This window comes from Staurois parvus, unplaced genomic scaffold, assembly GCF_062004578.1.
Source record: "Staurois parvus isolate SC_StPar_1 unplaced genomic scaffold, SC_StPar_1.0 ptg000014l, whole genome shotgun sequence".
NCBI lineage: Eukaryota > Metazoa > Chordata > Amphibia > Anura > Ranidae > Staurois > Staurois parvus.
The window spans coordinates 11,743,387-11,769,021 of NW_028317810.1; the positions used below are offsets into that span (position 1 = coordinate 11,743,387).

A 25,635-nucleotide genomic window follows, 5' to 3' on the forward strand; every position below is an offset into this window, starting at 1 on the left:
TTCGTTATGCTGCTAGACAACTATCAGGAACAATGATAAGAAAGGGTATGCTGCCTTAACTACCCAATGAAGAAGAAAATAAAGTACATGACAATTTGGAATACCAGTGAGACTGACTCCATTATTTACTGCAACACCCACTTAATACATAACATTAATGTATGTATCAAATGTAAAATACGCATGACATGTGTACTTAGGGTACACAATTTTTTAACTCTCCCTGTGACAGGACTGACAGTCAGAAAGGTAAAATGGAAAGTCTGCATTGACCCTGGGCTCTTGTGAGGAAGTAACTGGTATTCAGGGAGCATTTCTGAACCTAGAATGACTGTACAAAGGTGTTATTAGGTCAGGCAGTTTTGGGCATGAGTTGACGGAACAATGCTAGGTAGGTAGGGGAATAGTGCTCTTCCATTTTCCACATTTGATCTATGTGCTGTGAAGTGGGGATCTAGAGTCTCAGTCAGATTCATATTATCTGTTGTTGGTTGGTATGTCAGATATTCAAACATAGCTGGGTAGATGGTACATCAATGTGATGTGTGCCGAGGACTGTGTGTTGGGATTACCCACATTTTCCAGGTAAAGATCCTGCACTGGAAACAATGGTTGGACACATGTTGTTGTGTTGGTTGTGGTTCTTCTAGTCCTCAAAGGAAATCTGAGGCAATAAATGTTTTGGTGATTGGTCAGCTAGGCCCCTTGAGTAGACATTGTGGGCATCAAGAAGTCAACAAAGGATAAGATTTTGGTTCCATAGTGGGTAATTTGTTGGTGGAGTTTATTCACATCTTTTTTAGGGCTCCCTCTATCCCAAAAGGCCAGGAGTTAAAGTCTGCTCTAGTCTGTGGAGCTGCAAACAGGGCACATGGGTCTCTGTCCATCAATAAAGCTGAGGCTGCAGAATGCTGAGCAGCTTCTAAGTAGTCGGAGCGTTTCGGTGAGCCAGGAGCTGATAGATCTGATGAGAGAATATGAGAGTTATGCACTTCTTACACTTCTGATGTCTACTTTAGATCCCGTGATGGTCCCAGCAGAGGTTCCTTAAGGTAAATGTTTCAGCTTGGTGGTTGTTTTGGTGGCACCATGCGAGATGCAGAGATTTGTGCTTTGTCAACACGTGGAGGTACCAGGAAAGTATGGATGCCCTGCGGGGATTTCTGTGGTTTCCGTTACTTAAGCATAAGCACTCGGTAAGGTTGAAGGCACAAAAACTGTAAGGAAGTAGGTAGGAACAAAAATGTGCATCCTCACTTCTCCATGTTCAGTCACGCCCCCTATTAGACTTGAATCACATTTAAGTGAAATAAAAAGCTTCTGAAAATGTAGTAAGACTTGAACGGTGCACTTCCACATGCATATGTCACTTGTTACTGCAATAGTGTGCTCAATCAGACAAAGTTTGGTCATGGATGCAGCTGTGGACTAGGAACTGCATATGCAGTTCTCTCCAAGAATCATTGAGTCTTTTTTTTTAAGGTGACTTTTAGACTTTTTTTTTTATGAAATAGCAGTAACTAAATATAAGACTGCTTCAAGGACATAATTTACGTGTCTGCTGATGACAATTACATGACACGATGATTGTTATTTGGATAGTAGGTAGAGTAATAATAAATATGGCACTAATGCTGCTGGGCAGAAGCACTGTAAATACTGTGTAAAAATAGAAGAATCTATCTGTAAAAGAATGACATTTATTTAATGGCTGTGCCACAACTGAAATATATAGCAAACATCCAGCAGCTTCTTATGTTCTGTTTTGAGTGATAGATATGCAAATAAGTATCTCCATTACAGGAGCTGTCATTCCTCACACCTCATTTACTTGGCATTTCCTCTAAGCAAAGACAGGATATTTTCCTGCAAAAGACCTGCAGAAGAAGGGAGGTGCACAATATCCACAATATTCTTACAGCTGAAGTGTTACTTGGATGCACCCATTATAATTCACACCATGCAGCAATTATATTTTCTAAATATATTTTGTAAACTAGTGGTTTGTGTAAGGGATCTTTCCATTCTTTGGAACATAATGTCTAAGTAAATATTACATTGTGTTTAAAAATGGCTCCCACCTTCTCCACAATTATTCTGCCTGGCTGAACTAAATCCAGACTGTAGGCAAAAGCTGCTGCCAAGTGTATGGCAGTTTTTATTATTTATTGTGAATTTTAACATTGTATTATTTTTTTTTATACCAACTAAGTTTTGTAATTAAATGTATATATTGTTTAGAGGTTTTTCAAGGACAGTGGGACATTTAACCCCATTTTTTAATAACATGACAAATCCTCCTTTTTTACTGGTGCACAATTGCTACTTTGGTGTGGTATAGTGTAACCTGCAGGTGAAACCTGGTATCACAGCTGACTACTCCTTTGGTACCCTAATACAGTGGTGGGCAACCTTTTTTTTCAACTGAGCCAAATCTCGCCAAAACCACGATTGAAATTTATTTTGAGAGCCACATTTTTAAAACTGAAAATACATAGGATGATACACTGTTTTTAGTTTCAATAAGTTTTTATAGTAATTCATCCCCCATAGTAATTCATCCCCCATAGTAATTCATCCCCCATATAGTAATTCATCCCCCATATAGTAATTAATCCCCCATATAGTAATTCATCCCCCAGAGTAATTCATCCCCCATAGTAATTCATCCCCCATAGTAATTCATCCCCCATATAGTAATTCATCCCTCATAGTAATTCATCCCCCCTATAGTAATTAATCCCCCATATAGTAATTCATCCCCCATAGTAATTCATCCCCCATATAGTAATTCATCCCCCATAGTAATTCATCCCCCCTATAGTAATTAATCCCCCATATAGTAATTCATCCCCCCTATAGTAATTAATCCCCCCTATAGTAATTCATCCCCCATATAGTAATTCATCCCCCATAGTAATTCATCCCCCATAGTAATTCATCCCCCCCATAGTAATTCATCCCCCATATAGTAATTCATCCCCCATATTAATTCATCCCTCATATAGTAGTAGTAAGTAAGTAGCAAGTAGTAAGTCAAGTCCCCCCTGTGTCAATTCACTTACCTTTGCTCCGCGCGTTCTTCTCGCCATGTTCCCGCGCCGTTCCGGTCTTCAGGGCGGACTGTGAGAGGAGCCTAGCTCCTCTCACGTTCGTCACGCTGCCCCGCCTACACACATCCTGACAGCCAATCACTGGCTATCAGGATGTGAGTGGCAGCGAGACTGGCCAATCATTGCATTTGAGCGCGCTGCCCTGGCTGTTTTTTTTTTGGATCACTCTCCGCGGGCCGGATTAAAAGGTCCGCTGGGCCGTAGTTTGCCCATTGCTGGGCTAGCTGCAGAGTCTTGACTTTTGGGGAGGCCGCCCGAGAGGAGGGAGGGGAGCGGGCGCCCGACACACAGAAGAGCCGCATTAAAGTGTGTAAAGAGCCGCATGTGGCTCGCGAGCCGCGGCTTGCCGACCACTGGCCTAATATATCACTGCTGGACTTTAGTTTGCTAAGCAAATTTAAGGAGTGAGATGGGAGCAGTAGGTTACTAGAGTAGGTGTGAAATAAAATATTATTATTATACAGGATTTATATAGCGCCAGTTTGCTCAGTGCTTTACAATATAAAACATATTGTATTAACAAAGAGTAATTGATCCTGGAAAATTCTTGAAAGTAAATTAGTTACAAATAAGGGCAATTCAAACTAAGAGTTTAATTATTATAATACATAAGCAGAGATAACCTTCAGCATCACATTCCTGATAAAGAGGTCCTGCTAAGCTCCAAAACGTTGCTTCTGCTATAATAATATGATTGCTTAATAAAGCTTTGGACCCATTTGGGAGATCCATGGTGTGCTGGTGACATTCTCTTGCTCTGATTGTCTTCGGTTCCATCCGGTGGTTGCCATTTACATACACAGCCGTTTCTTCAGGAACTTGTGAGTTGGGAATAGTGCGTTGGAACCTTCAGCAATAAACTCATGTCAAAACGATCAGTCGATCCAGAGGCATAGCTGAAGTTATGTGAAAACAGTTTTTTGTTTTTTCTTTATTTTGGACAGTGTAGGAGAACATGTTATAACTAGAGCAGGTAAAGTTTGTCCATGGAAACCATGTGTTATGGTGCTGTTCTTGTAGCTAAGTAAGGTAAGGTAGTTATCAGATCTTCCATTGATTTTTAGCAAACCACATACATATATATGAGATGTAGTTTGTTTACACATACAGTATCTGGTATACAGACATGATCTTCTTTTAACAAGTGTATGGTCAGTAATGTCTTATAGCATCTCATTGGGATCTTGTTTGCATGTAAAAGGCAAGTGAAGGGGCCTGTCCCTAAATCTACTTACAGTATGTCAATTAGGGGGTTAGGTTTATACTTCCGGACAGAAGGTGTGTAGTAGAGGACACTGCTAGAAGTTTTGTAGGAGGCTCCCTGTTTTGGCCTGGCATCTTCAGCAAATATTTGGACCTGTGGATATATTTTTTGGAGTAGTACTCGAACCCAGGACCAGCGTAAAAGTAGTTCTTATCCCTCATGAGATCTTTAAAGTGGTATTAAAGGAAATGAAACACAAAATAACAAACATGGTATACTTACCTGCTCTGTGTAATGGTTTTGCACAGAGCAGCCCGAATCCTTCTTTTCTCGGGTCCCCCACTGGCACTTCTGGCCCCTCCCCCCTGCCAGAGTGCCCTCAGAGAAAGCAGTTTGCTATGGGGGCACCTAAGCAGGCTCACTCATGAGCTGCTGCTACATATCCATTCACACACAGAGCTTGGCTGCCCTCTCTCTCTTCATTGGCTCATTGGCTGGGGGGCTGCTGCACACAGAAGGTTTTTTACCTTCATGCATAAAATTCATGAATGTTGAAAACCTTGAGCCTTTAGAACCACTTTAATATGATGGGTCATTGTGCTGACCAGTAGAAAAGCTTAGGCAATGAAGTGGGAAGAGGAAGTTGAAGTTTGTATTGATCGCTTACCTATATGTCTGGGTTTAAAGATCATTTTGCCATGCAGTTGTCAGTAAGGTGACTTTTATGTGTTGCTTTATTATATGCACACTTTAAATGTTTGAGATTTGTGGCAGCTTTACTTTAAAAAATCTTTAAGTACAATCTGTGATGCTTTTGCTTGTAAAGGTGTCTGGCTTTTCTTTGCCGAAACAGTGGTTCTAAAGGAATGTTTCCTGCTTTGATACATTTACGACTTTGTAATTTCATACAGATTCAGTAGACACTCTTTGTTAAATTAAACATTACTTTTGAAATAAATTACAAAAAAACTGAGAATACATTTTTAATTCTTTAAAATATAAGTGGTTGCTTTGAAAATATGGAGTACTGCCAGCAATAAATGCATGTTCTAGTGTTTCTGTGAGATAAACTGACACACACTTTTGGGTTCTGCGACAATCATCTATATGCCTAGTAAGCATTTACTAATGTAAAGCAGCACATAATACAATAAGATAAAGAAATGCTGGTCAAATGATTAGATTAGGAGACTAAACAATACCTTTCCTAAGTGCACTTGTCACTGTGAAAGCAGTTGTTTAGGGTTTATAAATAGGACTTGCAGTAAAGCAAGCCATAAGTGATTCAACATTCTTTGCTTCCAACACCGAAATCGCTCAATTTCCACATCAACACAGTCAGTGTTAAGGGGGAATCCCTCCCTTACTGCTATTATGGTCTGCCAGCAGGGAACTTGCCTGGCTGGCAGAACACAAGGATTACTGCTAGTGGCTGTAGCTACTGGCAGTAATCACATGTAAAAAATCCAACAAGCTGGTTGTACCCAAGCTGCTCGATTGGATTGACAACCAGCCTTCCTGTAGATACATTGAATTTCATCTGGTCTTTGCTGATCAGGCCTAGATTTGATCCATTTATGGCTGGCTTTAGTTAGTTAGTGAATGGGGGGAGGGAGCGCTAAGACGCATCTACCCTGTGTGCGCTTGGGGATGGGCATCAGCAATGGGGGTTAGTAGAAGGTCCATGTGGAGGTGGTGTCCAAGTCCATCTGTAGTGGGGGACTTATAGTAGTATAGACTTGCCTGAGGAGACAGCCGGCTGTAAGAGCTTGTAGATACTCCTAATGCAGGTAGAGAAGAGAGCAGCGCCACTCTAAGTGTAGACGGTTAAAATCAGGCAGATTTAATGGTAAAATTGCACTCACATAGGTAGGTAACAGGTAGGTATGTCAAGTAATGGAGGTCCAATGGGAGCATCAGGTCTATTGGCCACACTCTGGGTGTTTTGCCGTCGCTCTGGTGGTGTCCAGGGCTCAGGGAGTAGCAGAGGGGCGCACCACCTCCTGCGGGAAAGCACCCAGAGCACGGCCAAAGGACCTGATGCTCACATTGGACCTCCATTACTTGACATGCCTACCTGTTACTTACCCTATGTGCAGGGGCGGACTGACCATTCAAGAACTTGGGCACTGCCCGAGGGCCCGGGGTCAGTAGGGGGCCCCATGAAATGCCCCTGGTACCTTTTTATAGGCTTTTTTTGAGTGTAGGCAAGGACACAGGGGCCCCATGATCCCCTATTGCCCAGGGGGCCCCATGAGTTGTCAGTCCGCCCCTGCCTATGTGAGTGCAAGTTTACCATTAAGTCTGCCTGATTTTAACCATCTACATTTAGAGTGGCGCTGCTGTCTCTCTTCTCTACCTTTAGTTAGTTAGTCAATAGGCACCAGCGTTTGATCATGCTGCTCAATGCACTCTGTGATTTAACAGACCTGGTCAAAAACGCTCCCTCTCTTTCACATCTCTACAGTTTTGTGTGAGGATGCTTGTGAAAACAAGTGGTGAGGTCTTGACTCATCTATGCCAACACAGAGTACTGGAGTAGAAGAGCATCTTTCCACAGAAAGACAGAAAGATATTTATAAAGCATTGCAAATGAAACACAATTTAAAACCATAACATAAAGCGGTATATGAAAATAAACAGGGAAAAAAATCTTTATCATTTGAACAATAACAGACTGTGTTTTGTCCAAGTAACCTACATTTTTTCCAGATCCTTTCACTTCAAAATGCAATAATGCATTAATTAATTTTATAATGTATATATAATACATGCCTTAAATATTAGATGCCTCTAAATCACATACCTTCATTTGTGATTGGAACGTTAATCCAGTTTTTCTCTGCATTTTACAAAGCTCTCGCGGGAGGTCACGAAAATCCCACCACCATCATCACCGACATTCTCGCTCAGCAAGTCCTGAGTCCAGATCTTCAAGCTTTGAAAACAGGTAATAAAGCAGTAATACTCAATATACGACAATTTCTTAAACATTTCTGCTTAATGTTTTTGAACATATGGCAAATATATCTTACCATGCCATAGCTTTGTGGTTCACAGCCATTGATCACAGTTATTATGTGAATGACGTGGCCTAACCACAGACTCATCAGGATAGGGACCTAACTATTTGGCTGAAAGAAACTAGATCAGAAAGCTCTCATCTCTAAATGAACAACCAAATCCACTTATAATTGGATAGATTGATGTTTAAGACCAAACAGGATTTGATTGCAAATTAAATTTGATATTAATAATAATATCTTTTTACATGAGTTCATTTGTAAGCCAACTTAATTGTTTTTTTATTTTTTGCTTTCATCTGACTATATTAATGTTGAAACGTTCATAAAGCGACTGTATGTTATAATATAGCAGTGGTTTTAATGAAAGCATGTGCTCACTGATTTTGTAAGTGTTTACATATATGAGAAACGTTAGTATCATACTCATTTTATTTGGTTTTACAGTTCCATTGTAGTTCAGTATTTAAGGGTGACTGTACACATAGGGAAGGCAGCAGCAGCAATGGGTACCCATGCTGTAGTGCTTATGTTCAGCACAGTACAATGCCATGTGACATATTTCTTAAAATACTTTTCATATAACTTATTTTTATAACTTTAATCATGCAATCATGGTCATATAAACTTCTTTAGCAAATTTCTTGCAATAAAAAGAATTGTGAGGTAGTGGACAATAACTATGTTTTTAAGTATTATAAGAACCTAGTATAGCCTATGTACTGTATTATTATAAATCCTACAGAAATATTTTGGTCATTTTTTTATGTATTATGATATTGTTTATCAAGTTAAGCTTTTATCATTTTCATTTTTGGACAGCAAGTTACATGTACAATCTTTACTGCCTTCATAAAATGCTCTGACTGTCAGAGGAAATGTCACAGACTGAACAGGAGCCTCTAAGTGGCACTGGTGATTTTGCTTTCCTCTGTCTACATTCTGTTTTATGACAGCTGTTGGGCTGTTCTGTAGAGATGGCAGGTGATTCTCTCTGCGTGTGTCCAATTGTTTTTGCAGACCTACATACAGGATCCCATAGCCCCGTTTTATATAGAAGTCTGGCAACTGTCACGTAGAAGAATATACAGCTGTGAACACAGAGTCAGTCTTCAACAAGACTGCTAAATCAGAATCACCTCCTTCTTCTGACATTGTCAACAATCCATAAGATAATGATAGTCATTTCTTGGAAACTGCTAGAGCAGTTTAAAACAACCCCCCCACAATTGTTGCTGAAATGTATTCTTATACAGTGGATATAAAAAGTCTACACACCCCTGTTAAAAAGTCCAGTTTCTATGATGTAAAAAATGAGACAAAGATAAATCATTTCAGAACTTTTTCCACCTTTAATGTAACCTATAAACTGTACAACTCAATTGAACAACAAACTGAAATCTTATAGGTGGAGGGAAGTAAAAATAAAAAACTAAAATAATATGGTTGCATAAGTTTGCACACCCTTAAACTAATACTTTGTTGAAACACCTTTTGATTTGATTCCAGCTCTCAGTCTTTTTGGGTATGAGTCTATCAGCATGGCACATCTTGACTTGGCAATATTTGCTCACTCTTTGCACAGCACAGCCATCCAAAGCAGTGTGCTTACAATGAAGCACACAGACACCGCCCCATAGTAAAACACGCCCAGCATACAGTTAACCCTTTGATCGCCCTTCCTGCCCAGTGCCATTAGTACAGTGTCAGTCCTTTTTTTTAGCACTGATCACTGCAGTGGTGTCACTGGGGATGTCAGTGACACCAAGCCATTTCCCCCCAGTGTCAGAATGTCCGCCGCAGTTCCGCTATAAGTCGCTGATCGCTGCCATTATTAGTAAAACAAAAAAAATTCCAGTATATATGCCGCCATTTGTAAATGCTATCACGCAAACCAATTAATTTACATGTATTGGGACTTTTTTTTTTAGGAAAGACATGTAACAGAATACATTTTGGCCTAAATTTATGACGAAACTGGATGTTTAAAATTTTTTTATAGTGCAAAAAATAAAAACAAACAGGTGATCAAATACCAGCAAAAGAAAGCTAAATTCATGGGAAAAAAGGACACAAATTTAATTTGGGTGCAGCGTTGCATGACTGCGCAATTGTCAGTTAAAGTAATGCAGCGATGTAACGCAAAAAATGGCTTAGTCAGGAAGCGGGGTAAATCCTCAGGAGTGCAAGTGGTTAATGTTGCTGTAGGCCTCTTTGCAGCCTCCCAGACTAGTTTTTTTCTTGTCTTTTCATCAATTTTGGAGGGACGTCCAGTTCTTGATAATGTCACTGTTGTGCCATATTTTCTCCACTTGATGATGACTGTCTTCCATGGTATATCTAATGCCTAGGAAATTCTTTTGTACCCTTCTCCTGACTGATACCTTTTAACAATGAGATCCCTCTGATGCTTTGGAAGCTCTCTGCGGACCATTGCTGTAGGATGTGACTAAGAAAATGTCAGGAAAGACCTACTAGAACAACCAAACTTTATTTGGGGTTAATCAGAGGCACTTTAAATGATGGCAAGTGTGTACTGACTCCTATTTAACATGATTTTGAATGTGGTTGCTTAATTCTGAACACAGCTACATCCCCATTTATAAGAGGGTGTGCACACTTATGCAACCGCATTATTTTAGTTTTTTTATGTTTACCCCCCCCCTAAAAGATTTCAGTTTGTTTTTCAATTAAGTTTTATAGTTTATAGGTCAAATTAAAGGTGGAAAAAGTTCTGAAATTATTTATCTTTGTCTCATTCTCATTTTTTTACATCTCAGAAACCTGACATTTTAACAGGGGTGTGTAGACTTTTTATATCTATTGTACCTCAGAATCTTCAACAAATATTGCTGTTTTAACCCTTTTGCTGCCAGCGCTGTTTTTGATAAAAAAATCAATTTAGGCCTGAAGATTACACAAAACCCCCAAAACATTCTATATTTTCTGAAATCAGACATCCTAAACAGAATAAAACAGTGGTAGTTCCAATTTATTATGTCACACAATATTACCACAAAGGCCTAGGAAACCCAAAATAAAAAAAAACACTCTAAAGTGAATGTTAGGGCAAAAAAATACAATAAATTACCCAAATATTTGGTGAAATATAAAAGACAGGGTTGCACCAAGTAAATAGATACCCATCATGTCAAACCTTAAATTTGTGTGCGCCTGTGCAATGGCGACAAACTTCAGTATCCTATATTTTCTATTGGCTTCAAATGTCCCCTATAGGTCATCAGTTTAGTGTAATGTAGAAGGTCTTGTGCTAGAATAATTGCTCCCATTCCAGCATGAGCAGCAGTATGTCACATGTGTATCACAATCGGCAAACGTATACATCCGTGACGTGTTTGTACATGCATATATGTGGGGACCTCAAAATTTCTGGGGGGATTTTATGTGCTTGGGCGTAACTTTTTTTTTGCTTAACTTTTTTATTCATTACACAGGGGACATAAAGTCACCTATGTAATGATTCTTTGGTCACAGGTTCTCTTTAATCAGACATCTACTCTGTGCTCCACTGAATGTATTGAAATGCACATCGAAATGCAATACATTCCTTCCCAGCGATGGGAAAGTTACTGGGTGACCCGGAAATGATGCCATACACATTGCTTTCCGAGTCACAACAAGAAAGGGAGGAACATATGTCTGCTCTCCTCCCTCCCCTCCACCCGTCAGCACCCACCATGTCTTTCTTGAGCCCATAGATGGGCAAGTGGAGCCTGGAATACATGGCAGGGGCACACATAAGGGGGAAGGGTGGCACCATTACCGGGGGTGCGCGGAAGCAATTGGGCAGCAGCGCAGCCGCCTGAATGCCTCTACCTGGCAGGCCAGAGGTTGCAGCCACCAGATTGTGTGTATAACTCCCATACAATGTATGGACCTGGCAGCAAAAGGGTTAGAATTGCACTCTGAACAGGCTTATATAAAAACACTATTTAATCCAGTTATCTGTTCGATGAAAAAAAAACTTTTTTTACGTACGGTAGGTATAGAGTTGCTTCTCAGAAGTTCATCTTTTATAATTAAGTGTTCTTGCATGGCAAGACCACTTACTGTTATCTCACATATATATTCTTATTGTTATAGCCAAATGTACCACCCTAACTCCTCCCACAGTTTTTACACTACATAGACAGTAATATACCGAAACGTGCAGATTGTTCCCAATTGGTGTGCTATTACTTTGTGGAACGTTTCGCCAAATGGTTCACGAAATATCGGCGTTTTTGTGGTGAAATTGGTCCCATAGGAATGAATGGCGGAATGTTCAAAACTAGAGTGGGAGCTGACAAAAGCTAGAGTGTGAGCTGAAAAATCAGGACATGATTTCTAAGCTGCCATCACTCCTTCATTTTCAAGCCCACCTACACCTACATTTTTCTATCAAAATGTTCAGCTATCCCTGCTGCCACTAAAAATATCCACGGCTAAGCCATAGTCCTGATAGTTTTCACAATATGACCATTTGTTTGCAACTCACGCCGCCCATTGACATTCATTGAAACTCCACTTTAGCCACCTCAGATTTGAAGGGCAATTTCTAAACTGCGACTGTGCCTTCATTTTTAATATTTCAGAGACATACTATGCATCAAAATGTAGGTCTGGGTCTTGTGATTCTCACAATATAAAGCTCTTTGGTGTAGGCATTTGAAGATGGCAACCGCCAGTGAAGTGAGCAAGTTGGAGCAGTTTGATTTTAACCGCTCTTCTCTGCCCTTGCTGTAGAGTGAGTTGCCATAGGAACCCAGGTGTGTGAGCAGGCAGCAGAGTGACAAGCCACTCCACCCAGTTACTCCGCCCACTCCAGTTGTAGACTACTGGTGGAGGCAAGAACACTTCACACAATTTCCCCAGAAATTGTTGCTTTTCTAGTTACTATCTATAGTAATTGTTATTTTGTATAAAAAAGCCAACCATGTTTTGTAATATTATTATGCCTCAGTACATAATCCAAGGAGGTGATATACAAAAACTAAAGAAAATGAAAAGCTGATGCATCTTCTTTAGTCAACAGAAACAGAATGAAAGTTTTTACCTAGAGAAACGGCAACTGAAATTTGATTGGTATACTGCCTAGAGTAAAATTATCCAGCTAAGTCGATGTACTTTCCAGCTGAATTATGTTTTTTAAAGCTTCTTTCTTAATGTGGAACTATACTGCACCTGAGCACCACAAACCAAAAACTCTATTTAATTCATTTTTAATACTCAAAGCAAACTATCCTATCCATCTATGTCCCATGCTTTATTATGCTGAGAACTCACTATGAAAAACATCCCCTAGCTTGTCTGCCTGTGGCCATTTTGAGTAAGGGCAGATGATTAATGTAGCATTTACTTCCTGGAATCCAACCCTTAGCTCAGGCATGCAAGCAGGAGGGTGTGCTTAGCTGAGAAAACCCCTCCTACCCTACTAAAGATTCCTATGATATATGACATAATTTGCCTAGGCCTGGAAAGCAGGAAGCCACTGAAAAAATGTGAAAAAAAGGTTTAAAACAAGTAAATAGAATACACTTTCCTATTTGTTTACTAATGGCAGCAGCAAAAGGATTAAAAATAGTCATTGTTAATTTGTTGAGTGAAGTTCCACTTTAACCTTTATAAAAATGTTCATAATCCATACTAGTATTATTTGAAAGGAGTGATGAAACCTTTAGCCAGCAATTTCTATGTTTAGTCTTCTCAAATGTTAATGAGTATTCTGTTAGCAAGCAGCTCCTCTCAGCCATGGCACACCTAGGTGCTTCATCCCAAGGTTTACCTCTGAGCTGCTCCATATTACTGCCTCCTCTTTGGCCTACCTAACCGCAGGCTATCCCCTCTTCAGTCTGATTTGAATGCTGCTGTCAGACTCATTCACCTTACTAACTGTTCTGTATCTGCCATCCCTCTCTGCCAATCCCTCCACTGGCTTCCCATTGCCCAACGAATAAAGTTCAAAACATTAACAATAACATATAAAGCCATTTATAACTCTGCCCCAAATTACATCACCCATCTTGTCTCCAAATATCACCCAAACCGTACTCTCCACTCCTCCCACAACCTCCTGCTCTCTAGCTCTCTTATCCCCTTCTCTCATGCTCATCTCCAGGACTTCCCCAGAGCCTCCCCCATCCTCTGCAATTCTCTACCCCAATTTATCAGACTATTGCTGACTCTGCTCACTTTTAGGCAATCTCTGAAAACCTCTCTCCTCAGGGAAACCTATCCTGCCCTCAGCTAATAATGGAATCTTCTATTCCTCTTACCAGTCCATCCCCCACTAGCTTGTAGATTGTAAGCTTCAAGGAGCAGGGCCCTCCTAACCATCTTGTATTGAACTGTATAGTTGCTTTATTGTCTTCCGTTATATTGTGAAGCGCTGAGCAAACTGTTGGCGCTATATAAATCCTGTATAATAATAATAATAGTGCGGTTGGGAACCAGTTAAAGACTCCAACTCCAATCCAACAACATCACTGGTTTTGCAAATCAGTTTGTTGATTTTGCTGGTGTCAGGCACCCTAAGTCTGCTTCCCCAGCATGCCACAGCATACAGGAGAGCACTGACCACCACAGACTCATAAAACATCTTCAGCATCGTCCGGCAGGTGTTAAAAGATCTTAGCCTCCTCAAAAATAGATACGCCTATGGCCCTTCCTATAGAGCACCTCAGTGTTCTTGCTCCAGTCCAACTTATTATTTATGTACACCCCCAGATACTTGTAATTCTCTACTACATCCACATCCACTCCTCAGATGGAGACAGGAGTCACCAGTGTCTTCCACCTTCTCAAATCCTCAACCAGCATCCTTGTCGTAGTCACATTTAGATACAGGCGATTAGCCTTCACTTTCTGGGCATTACTGTTGACAATACCAAAATATACCTATTCTGGACAGGGCTGTTTTTTATATGGTTTCCATTAGGAGTTAGAGTATATTGAGTCTTTTGAATTTCATAAACACTGACTACTGTATGTATGTCTTAAAATGGAACTAAAGTCTTAGGGCTCATGTACACTGCAGCTCCTAAACTGACGTTCAGGAGCTGTTCAGCGTTTATTATTATGGCGAGTGAAGCAAGTAGTCACTACTTGGCATACAAGCAAGCTAGATCTAATGCTTTTCCATTTGACATACCTATGTTCTTTGAGAAGCTGTAGGTTGATTAGTCTTTGCTATAGGACTGATATTTTTACCCCATTATTTCAGGCCTCGTGAGCAGTCTAGAGAAAAAAAACATCAATCAAAAAGAAAAAAACACAAATACCATCATTCTAGGTCTGTAAATAAGAAGCAGAAAGAAGCCCCTCCTCTGTCTGCACAAAACAGCACGTACACCACCAAGATGACAGTAAGTACAACTTTTCAATTCAGAATAGCAAAGTCCCTTTCTACTTGTGTGTTACATAAAGGAACAGATACAGCTTACTGAAGTTGTTCAATTTAGTGCTGGATGGGTCTAAAAACAAATTGCAATTTAATGGCATTATTTCATTTATCATATGTACTGTATGGTTCAGTAGCACAGTATCTCTCTATGATATTTTAAAGATATAGAACCAGAAACCATCATTTGTCAGTTTTATAAGAAGTAGTCCGCTGTTTTACGATGTCTTCTCAGGATCTCAACCACTATTTTATAAAAAATATGTATCAGCATTGAAAAAAATCTCAGATTAGAAAGAAACATTTGTGCTCATCGGCCAGTTTTTAAGAAGTATAAATAGCAGGTGATTTCTGGTAATATAGAGCAGATAACAGACTTACTTCCAGGGTAACAGTATATGAAACCCCAACACATAATTTTTATTTTCTCTATGTGTAATGCACTGCCCTGGCCCTAAGGCAATTCATAAATGATTCCATTTTCTTTTCTGCAACCAGGGTTTGCAGGTAAGAAAATCGATTGATTCCCCCATCAACACAGTAAGTAATCCCTCCTGCTGCGCTATTGTGTTCTGCCAACAGGGAGCTTTCCCTGCCAGCAGAACACAGTGATTACTGCTAGTATCAGTAATCGCATGCAAAACATTTGACAGGCTGGCTATAATGAAATCAATTGATGGGTCGACTTCAGTACAACCAGCCTGCCCATACATGGGTCAAATCCTGGCCTGTTCAGCAGGGGCACATACAAAATTATTGAGAATAGATCCATCTATGTATGGTCGCTTTAACCAGATTACTACCACAACCCTGACCCTTTTGCTAGCAAAGTCATACAAGCACAAACACATAGACCAGATTAGGAAGAATAATTCACCAGTATACATAATAGCATATTTTCTAGATTTTCAGAGCAGTCTGGAAAAAGTCAGAAACACATGGGGAACACATGTAGACTTCATGTAGTTATGGTATTACTTGGATTTGAACCAAGGATTTAAATGCAGCAATGCTGACCACTGCAGCACGGTGGCCTAATGTGTTATGAACACTTACATTCATTTCTGTTATGTAGCAGCGGAAACCTTTTCAAGTGCATCTGAGCATTTCTGTAACAAAATAAGAAAGAACAATCACAATGAAATTTTGCACAGTATTTAAGGTGGCTTAGAGTAATGTGGGCCTACAGCCCTGAGCTCACTGTACTCAGAGTACTGCACAGGGAGTCTCTGAATTAATGAGAGCAAATCAATGAAAAATATATTGTAGACACGGTAATTTTGGAGGTTTGGCTACAATAAGCAAAGTAAATGAACTTTAGGTTCACTAGTGATGCTGTGTTCATAAAGAGATATTTGGCGAATGACTGATGAGTGACTACTTATTTCTTGATAAATCAGGGGTGACTGTACCCAACTTCACCCCTAAGGCCATTTTAGAACATCTGATGTATGACTATTACATTATATTCACAAAAATGCAACAGACAAGAATTCTGCTCTTCCTAGTACTCCCAAGGGACACTGGCCATCTGCCGGTATTGTCCCATCATTATGGAAAAAATACCCTCCTTTTCTCTTTGTGGTACAAATGTATTTGTAGGACAATATACTCCTTCTGTTTTACTAAACTCATAAATATTGCAAAACTAGCTTTTGAGTTTATGACAAAATCTTATTAAATATGAAGGCAATGGCAACAGCTGCTGTTATAACAGCTGTCACATACTTATTTAAATGACCATAGCATCTCACTCTGAAGTAGTTTAAGAAATAATACATTTCCATTTGTATTAAAGTTTCAGTTTAAATATGGATTTGTTTTATGTTTGCGTGTGCCTAAGTGCCTAGAAAGTGACATTGTCCTTTCCAGATTACATTAAGTCTAATGTACTGCTTGGAGATGCTAGGTAAGGTAAGGTTATACAGATTCCTCATGTGAAACTTCTAGGTAATCACCTAAGGAGACTCTGGAAAAGCTTTAGGTTAGCCAAGGAAAGGTTGGAATCATATGCCAACCAAAGATAACTCTCAGCCAGCCTGGTCAGATATCTTTCATCATGATCACTACCAGATTAAGCAGTCTGAAAATAATGGTGATAGAAATGGTAGCATCACTAGAAATCACACATATCATTTAGCCTTAATTGCTATGCAAATTTTGTAGATTGCTGCAACATGCTTTTGCACATAATTACTTGCCATTGTTATATACAATGTATTGTAACTACTAGCAGCCATCCTGGTTTATTTGATGTGATACATGTATAATCAACAGACGGCAAAGTGTCTGCCTACTCCCTACAATGCTAAGCAGGATTCTCAAGCAGTTAGGGGTGATTTGAGAGATAAAAATAAATGACACTTTAAATGCCAGCGTGGGTTATCAATTTCCCTCTCCCTGATTAAATGAATTGAAGACTGTGTCTATAAAAGAATTCCCTGGAGGGTAAATTTAGCTGGATGAAATACCAAGTGGCTTTCATTAGGTTTATTTCATTAAACACTATGTAACCATCAATGTCTTACACAGTGCACATTAAGGCTCTTTACTGTTGAATGTTTAGAGGTAGGCAGCCTTTATGTACTTTCTGAAATGTATAAGCTCCCTGCTGGGGTTTACAACATGCGGAGCTAGATTTTATCATGGCACCATTACCAGTCTTGCCCATTCAATGTCAATGTGCCCTAAAATTCCAGAAGCATGTAGACTTTCCTGGTAATAAAGCTGTACTTTAATCTGTAGCCCCATATGTTTACTCATTAAATGTTCACTTGTAAATATATACAGTTTATATATATATATATATTGCAAAGCGCTGAGCAAACTGTTGGCGCTATATAAATCCTGTATAATAATATACATACATACAGTATATATATATATATATATATATATATATATATATATATATATATTACCGTGTGTATATGCATCCATACTGTGTATATATATATATACTGTGTGTGTGTATATATATATATATATATATATATATATATACACAGTGAAGTACAGAAGTATTTGAACACCCTGCGATTTTGCAAGTTCTTCCACTTAGAAATCATGGAGGGGTCTGAAATTCACATTGTAGGTACATTCCCACTCTGAGAGACAGAATTAAAAAAAAAAATTAGGAAATCACATTGTATGATTTTTAAAGTATTTATTTGTCTTGCACTGCTGAACATAAGTATTTGAACACCTGAGAAAATCAGTGTTAATATCTGGTACAGAAGCCTTTGTTTGCAATTACAGAGGTCAAACGTTTCCTGTAGTTCTTGACCAGGTTTGCACACACTGCAACAGGGATTTTGGCCCACTCCTACACACAAATCTCCTCCAAATCTGTCAGGTTTCGGGGCTGTTGCTGAGCAACACGGAGTTTCAGCTCCCTCCAAAGTTGTTCTATTGGATTTAGGTCTGGAGACTGGTTAGGCCACTCCAGAACCTTGATATGCTTCTTACGAAGCCACTCCTTGGTTATCCTGGCTGTGTGCTTCGGGTCGTTGTCATGTTGCAAGACCCAGCCACAACCCATCTTCAATGCTCTGACTGAGGGAAGGAGGTTGTTGCTCAAAATCTCACAATAAATGGCCCCATTCATCCTCTCCTTAATACAGTGCAGTCGTCCTGTCCCCTTCGCAGAAAAGCACCCCCAAAGCATGATGTTACCACCCCAATGCTTCACAGTAGGGATGGTGTTCTTGGGATGCAACTCATCCTTCTTTTTCCTCCAAACACGACAAGTGAAGTTTAGACCAAAAAGTTCTACTTTGGTCTCATCTGACCACATGACTTTCTCCCATGCCTCCTCTGGATCATCCAGATGGTCATTGGCAAACTTCAGACTTGCCTGTGCAATGCATGATTTGAAACCATAACGGCGTAGTGTTCTACCGACAGTGACCTTTGAAACTGTGGTTCCAGCTCCCTTCATGTCATTGACCAGCTCCTTCCTTGTAGTTCTGGGCTGATTCCTCACCTTTCTTATCATCAGTGATACCCCACGAGGTGAGATCTTGCATGGAGCCCCAGTCCGAGGGAGACTGACCGTCGTCTTTAGCCTCTTCCATTTTCTAACAATTGCTCCAACAGTTGATCTATTTTTACCAAGCTGCTTGGCAATTGCCCCGTAGCCCTTTCCAGCCTTGTGGAGGTCCACAATTTTGTCTCTGGTGTCTTTTGACAGCTCTGTAGTCTTGCCCATGGTAGTAGTTAGCATCTGACTGACTGTGGGGTGGACAGGTGTCTTTAAAGAGCTCAGACAGGTGCTACTAAGTTATATTATTGAGTGGAGTAGAGGTGGACTTTTTAAAGGCACAATAACAGGTCTTTGAGAGCCAGAATTCTTGCTGTTTCTTAGGTGTTCAAATACTTATGTTCAGCAGTGCAAGACAAATAAATTCTTTAAAAATCATACAATGTGATTTCCTGAATTTTTTTTTTAATTCTGTCTCTCAGAGTGGGAATGTACCTACAATGTGAATTTCAGACCCCTCCATGATTTCTAAGTGGGAGAACTTGCAAAATCCCAGGGTGTTCAAATACTTCTGTTCCTCACTGTGTATATATATATATATACACTGTATATAGGTTTTTTTTGGGTTGGGTTTAGAAGGTTTAGAAATACTGAACAGAAAATATGGACAATGTAACAGGTCCAGAATTGAATTGTGTATTTGTATTTAAAAGTTCCCTTTGTAATTGAAGTGTTACTAAACCCAGGACCCTGCATTCACTATATCTGGTCTCTCACAGTACACAGAGAATGGAAATGCAATTATTTTAGTAAATATAAACTGCTAAATACCTTTTCTCATCAGCAGTTAGAGCAGTCTTGAGACTTCTATCAGTGTTCAGCAAAGCACTGGTTATAGCTTGTAGAAGGAGTTTTCTTACTGCTCTAGGAGTATGTAAAACCCCTGACCCTCTGTCTGGACAGTGCTGATTGGCCTTGTGCTGATCACATCCATTCTCCCAAGAAAAAAAACCCTCTCTAGCAATACACACTCAACTGAGCATGTGCATGTGGCTATGGGTTCAGTCTGTCTTTTCAGGTGGACATTTGAATAAGAGGAGGGGCAGAGAAAACAGGATCAAACAACCTTTTTACACAATGCAGAGGATTAACCCCTTAGGTTCCACAGTGAGTATAACAAGCATACTGCATATACAGACTGATTTTACTGTTGTGGGTTTAGTAACACTTTTAATAATCAAGCTGTTCTACCATTTTAGACTGGAAACAGTGTACGATATCTAATATATCTAACTTTAAAAAGTATGTAAACCCTAACAATGAACTTATCTCATGTGCTCCATTTTGGTCTGTTAAATATATGGTTAATAGACTTGAATTTATTTGATCAGTGCATAAAATACCTTTTCATCCTACTAAAAATCTGGTGTACATATAACTTTATGTGCTGTCTGTTGTTGCTGCGCTCTTATTGGTTAGCATTTCCAACTTTTTTATGAACTACAGAACACCCCCCGCAAATGCCATGGAGTGGAGGTGCTATGAAGAGTTTTTACAGTCCTAACATATTAGGTTACTATATAACATATTAGTCTACTCACAAAATAATTGGGAGTCAAAAAGAAATAATTAAAATACCTAGCAATGACTATTAATTCAATTTGCCTGTTATAATTTCTCTATTTATGCAGCCTTGCAACAGTCTAAATTGTACACTCACCAGCCACTTTATTAGGTATGCCTTGCTAGTGCCAAGAAAATATCCCCCACACCATTACACCACCACCAGCCTGAACCATTGATACAAGGCAGGATGGATCCATGCTTTCATATTGTTTACGCCAAATTCTGACCATCTGAATGTCGCAGCTGAAATCAAGACTTATCAGACCAGGCAACGTTTTTTCCTTATCTTCTTTTATCCAATTTTGGTGAGCCTGTGTGATTTGTAACCTCCGTTTCCTGTTCTTAGCTGACAGGAGTGGCACCCGGTGTGGCCGTCTGCTGCCCTAGCCTATCTGTTTCAAGGTTCTACATGCATTCAGAGATGTTATTCTGCATGCCTTGGTTGTAACGAGTGGTTATTTGAATTACTGTTGCCTTTCTATTATCCCGAACCAGTCTACCCATTCTCCTCTGACTTCTGACATCAACAAGGCATTTTCATCCACACAACTGCCGCTCACTGGATATTTTCTCTTTTTCGGACCATTCTCTGTAAACCCTAGAGATGGTTGTGTGTGAAAATCTAAAAAGATCAGCAGTTTTAGAAATACTCAGACCAGCCTGCCTGGTTCCAACAACCATGCCACGTTCAAGATCACTTAAATCCCCTTTCTTCCACATTCTGATGCTCAGTTTGAACTTCAGCAATTTGTCTTCACCACTTCTAGATGCCTAAATGCATGGAGTTGCTTCCACGTGATTGGCTGATTAGCAATTCGTGTTACCAAGCAGTTGAACAGGTGTACCTAATAAAGTGGTCGGTAAGGTTATATAAAACCACTATATTAGAATCAGTAATATACATTTTAGAAATTGACTTCACCTATACATATTGCTGCAATCAGCTACAGTGTTTTAATCTAAATGGGCATCTTGTTCTCACACTATCTTTAGAAATAAGTAAACAGCTTAATGCAATACAATGATAATATAGTACCAAGGGGAAGCTATGGAAAATCATTTTAACAGATAAACATATTTATGGTCATAAAAAAAACACCTATTTGTGTTAAGGAAAAAATAATCTTGTGTCAACAGCATGCTGGAATCAAACACAGGTTTGCTGATCTGGCAGAGATAGAACTTAGTGTTAATTACTTCCCAATTTTATGCATAGAATAATCCTGTATTTAGATTTAATTTTAATATATCTCATTATATTACTTTCCCCGAGGCTTATTTATACAAGCTACCTGAAGTGCAAAACTGAAGTACTATCTGTACATATTTAGCCTATGTGATAAAGTAATTTACTGAAACCCCTAGGACTTGAGAGATATATTCCCCAGTCATGTCAGATGCAGTAGGTATCACAAACATCAATATATACATTTATATGTTATATGTTAGAAGTGGGCTGTTTCCTGATTTAAATCAAACTACTCATGTTCGGAATTGATTAGGTACATAAAGAGATGTTTAACATGCAGATCCAGTCTACTGACTGTATCAACAGAATATAACTGGAGAATTATTGTCTTCTGTTAATTCAGTTTCATGCGGTTGATCTACTAAAGAAGTATAGAATGTTCAGTTAGCAAAGTGAAGCTGTACAAAAAAGTTCCCAGGTTTTTTTTAATTCCCTTGAACACTATTGGGTATTTAAAGATACCCCGCTACTAAAAAAAAAATTATTACATTAAAATTAATAGAATTTAAAAAAAAGAAAGATACGTTAGCATTCACTTTAAGTGGTACTAATTTTGTAAATCATCCTCTGTATCACTGGCTTGTATAGAGTATTATTTGTATATTGATTGCTAACAATGAAACTCACAAGTTGCTAACAATAGCAACAATTTCTGATATAACCTGCTTAATTTTCCTTTCAAACAATATAACCCTCACCTACAGTGTGGAGGTATGATATTGCAAAACAGAGTGCTGCAGCCTATTTATGGTCATTTGAATTGCTGGTATTTATTTGAGAATTAGCAAATGTCCTTTACAGGATGACTTTTAAAGGAAAACTAGCTTGTTTTTAGAAATTGTGCACTTTAAATTTTCATTTTATAACATTTCCCTGAATTTATTTTTTGTTAGGGGTTTTAGTTGCTGATTGTTCCCTTTTTTTCTTATATAGATTTTAGGTACTCCTTCTATAATTATTTTGAATCAGCAAATGTGATTAGAGACCCTGTTTAATGAATATTATTACTAAGTTGTCCACAGACATAAAATAGCAGTTGCCCATTAAAGATTTTTCTGAATACATTGTGTGACAATCATATGTCCGTGGGAGGAAGAGGATGCCCTCTAGTCTGGCGAACATCAGTTGGATAGTTTACAACATCTGTCCCAATAGCTATTATTCCAACAGATGTAAGTGCCAATGGAAACATCTGCCTATATGGCTCGCTTCCGCCCCTTTATTTCCCTACCTATTTACATATTCAGCAGCATTAGCTTATGCTAAACATTTCAGTTTTTGTGCGTTCTGCAGATGAACTGCCCTTCTATATGGGAATAGTTAATCAGATCTTACATAAAGACTAGCAGAGAGAAAGAGAGAGCACCAGGGAAGTGCAGTCATTGTGTAGTACTACTTAACAGGGAGTAGGGACCAGGAGCAAACATGGCTATCCCCATGTACATGTGTATTTTCATACTTTACAATGAAAGAAGGTTTTCAGAACATTAACAGTTTTTGATAAGTTTATTACATAAAACCCCTTACATTTCACTTATCTCAAACTGAACAGGTCTTTAATTTCCCTTAATTTTCTGCAAGCCTTCCCTTTATTAGTACTTATAAGTCTAAGATCTAAAAATTACCAGTTCTGATCCAAATGAAGTGTGGGTCGGCAACCCGTCAATTGTGATCTACACGTCGATCGTGGGAAGGTGACAGGTAGATAGCGTCCCTTGGTTGCTGACCTTGGAACCCAGAGAGGAAATGTGGTGGGGAGGCATTTATTCAAACTGATGGGTTGTATTCTCTTCCTTGGATGCTGGCAATGCCCGCTTCTCTTCCTCCTCTCCCCCCTACCGGCATTCAGCTACTACAGGGAGGAAAATACAGCTAATCGGTTTTACTAAGTGCTTCCCCCGCCGTCCCTTCTCTTCAGGTTCCTCTTCCTTTTTTTGCTCGGCCCCCCTTGTGCTCCTTTGGAACCCCCCCCGCAGCATTGCCGCGTTCCCCTGCTTCCCTCCCCCAATGGCTGCTGCGGGGTATGTTTCAGGATGTAGAGCAGGGAAGGGGCCAGTAATTGTGTCATTTACTGTCCCCTTACTTTTCTGAATGAACACAGTGATCTGTACCAATCACTGACGGTGTTCATTCACAACCAAAGCATAGAAAACGTTTTACTATGCTTCAGTATGTAAATGAACAGGAAGCTGCTCAGCACAGAGCACTTCCCAGTCATTCACTGTGCAGTACAGCTAAAGCTTCAGAGTAAGGGACTGGAGAATTTTCCCTCAGTCCCTGTCTGCCACAAGTGTGAGACATCAAGAATCTGTTTAGATCCCTAATATTTCGCCAAAGCCCTCCAACAGGGCTCCTAAAAAAATTGCAAAAAATAAAAAATAATATTGTAAAAAATTATAAAAAAATATTATTGTAAAAAAAAAAAAATAATACAAAAACTACAGACATTGTCCACTGCTTTACTGACATGAACCTCTACCCTACTGACATCGTCCTCTGCCCTATTGACACTGTCCACTGCTTTACTGACTAAAGTCATACACTGCTACTGACACTGTCCTCTTCTCTACTGACACTCCCTCTACCCTAATGACACCGTCCACTGCCCTACTGACACTTTCCACAGCTATACTCACTGACACCATCCACTGCCCTACTCATACCAACCTCTGCCATACTGACACCATCCTCTGCTCTACTAACACCATCCACTGCCTACTGACACTGTCCTCTGCCCTACTGACACTGTCCACTGCTCTACTGATTGATACTGTCCCCTGTCCTATCAACCTCTGCACTACTGACATCATCCACTGCCCTGGTGACACTGTCCATACACCATTCACTGCCCTACTGACACTGTCCACTGCTCTATTGACGTTCGCTGTCCACTACTATTTAGTTAGGCATTGACAGTTAATTTCTTTAAACAAATGGCGTAGAACCCTGGTAATCTTTGATCTCTTTCATTCTGTTCAGGTAGATTGTCACCTCTCAAAGGTTGCCTACCTCTAAAATGTAGTATAAGTTCTTACAACAATATTACGTATTAAATTAACAAGGTAAATGACCTTGTAAGGTATAAAAGTTTGTACCTGAGGGCAGTTTTTGTTCTCTTGTAACGCATAGACACACTTGTAAAGCACAATTAAACATTATTAAATTTAAACTGTATTGCTAAGAAAGTAGAGCTAAGCTAAAAACTAAGAAAGTATTAAATGATAATAGGTAATATCTGTGCAAATTAGAAAAAGTAACTGAGCCTAATAATTGACAGACTGAATTGAATTTAATGTAACTTGAACCAATATGTTTCATTGGTGAGTTATGTATTTTATTAATGCTTTTGTATGGAATTTACTGAATTTCAGACCCATCCAGCATGGAACAACTGCAGTTTAGCAGCTCCATTCATTAGAATTGCAACAAGGCAGTTTTAAATGGGGTAAGAAGGAAAACCAAGAACAATGGTCTTATTCTGGCTAAACATCTTAAGATACTGTGGATGATTTACTTAAGAATATATTTTTCACCTAACCCATTCAATGTGTGTGCACCCAATTAGGTGCAAATACATTTAAAACGCTAAGAATTACCTTTGCATTTGATTGGATGATTGAAGTGAATAGAGCTTTGCTGGGCTAGGTGAGAACCTTTAGTAAATCAACCCCATTGTGTTTCATTCAAACCTTATTGCCAAGTCATTGCTGTAATTTTAATATCAGCTCATTCAAAGTCTAGGTCATTGTTGTTGGCCTATGGCCAACATGCTCTTGATGTGCCTCTTTGCCTAAGAATGGAGCTAATATTAAAAAAATATGTAGCTGAAGAAGAAGTGCTATACTACACAAAGTAAGACAAGCCAGGACAATAAACACAAGACTAAGATTTGCCTGTCTTGCCAAAATATCTAAAATCTGTACCGGGTGCTATGACCTACATGCTTCTTTGTATATTAATAACTTTAAAGTGATATCGCTAAACTTTTTTGAAAAAGCGGAATGAAGATGAATTTCTCAAACTGCATTATGTTGGATAT

The 25,635-nt window shown here is 39.2% G+C and overlaps 1 protein-coding gene across 1 annotated transcript in view; it reads left to right on the forward strand.

Moving 5' to 3' along the window:
- The window catches only part of SRRM4 (serine/arginine repetitive matrix 4), a 198,833-nt gene that overhangs the window by 131,381 nt on the left and 41,817 nt on the right, over positions 1 to 25,635 (forward strand). Inside the window, exons 7-8 of the mRNA XM_089677334.1 lie at positions 7,175 to 7,267; positions 14,563 to 14,704. Coding sequence (XP_089533460.1) covers positions 7,175 to 7,267; positions 14,563 to 14,704 — 235 coding nt within the window. The remainder of the gene's footprint in view (positions 1 to 7,174; positions 7,268 to 14,562; positions 14,705 to 25,635) is intronic.